Below are 711 nucleotides of genomic sequence, written 5' to 3' on the forward strand. Positions count from 1 at the left end.
GGATGCACACTGGGACAGACTGGGATGGACGCACACTGCTCTGTCCTGCTCCCCCATCCCATCTTGTCTCCCCCCAGCTGAGGCCGAGGACATCAAGGTCTGTCCTCGCTGCAGCGCCTTCATCATGAAGATCAATGATGGCAGCTGCAATCGCATGAACTGCACAGTCTGTGGCTGCCTCTTCTGCTGGCTCTGCCTGCAGGAGATCTCTGACGTGCACTTTCTGAGGTCAGTGCAGAGCCTTGGGGCTGGGGGCCCTGACAGGATGGGGAGCTGGGATGGGGGCAGCCAGGCCCTGCCCCAGGTTTGGGGTTAGCCAGGGGGAGCAGGGTGCTCTGTGCTGCTGGCTGGGGCTGGGGCTGGCTGCTGGCACCCCGTGGGAGGCAGCTGGAGCTCAGGGTTGGGGAGCCTGGCTGCCTGCTCTCAGGTGGGCTTGTGGATGTCCCTGACATGGGGCCAGACTCTGCTGGTCTCTGCTGCCACTCACAGAAGCCTTGGCTCAGCCCTGCTCTCTGCCCACAGCCCCTCTGGCTGCACCTTCTGGGGGAAGAGGCCGTGGTCCCGGACCCGGAGGATCCTGTGGCAGCTGGGCATGGTGCTGGGAGCGCCCATGGTCATCTCCCTTGCTGCAGGCGTTGCTGTCCCTGTCATCACCATTGGGATCCCCATCTACATGGGTAGGAAGGTACTGGCAGCTGTGGTCCTGCTCCC

General features: G+C 63.7%; 1 protein-coding gene across 1 annotated transcript in view; it reads left to right on the top strand.

Moving 5' to 3' along the window:
* Window positions 1–711, top strand: part of LOC106632074 (E3 ubiquitin-protein ligase RNF19B-like) — a 6,029-nt gene that overhangs the window by 2,267 nt on the left and 3,051 nt on the right. The window contains exons 3-4 of the mRNA XM_014311141.2: window positions 78–228; window positions 523–685. Of these exons, the coding sequence (XP_014166616.1) occupies window positions 78–228; window positions 523–685 (314 nt within the window). The remainder of the gene's footprint in view (window positions 1–77; window positions 229–522; window positions 686–711) is intronic.

Source organism: Geospiza fortis, unplaced genomic scaffold (assembly GCF_000277835.1).
Source record: "Geospiza fortis unplaced genomic scaffold, GeoFor_1.0 scaffold1103, whole genome shotgun sequence".
NCBI classification, from domain to species: Eukaryota; Metazoa; Chordata; class Aves; order Passeriformes; family Thraupidae; genus Geospiza; species Geospiza fortis.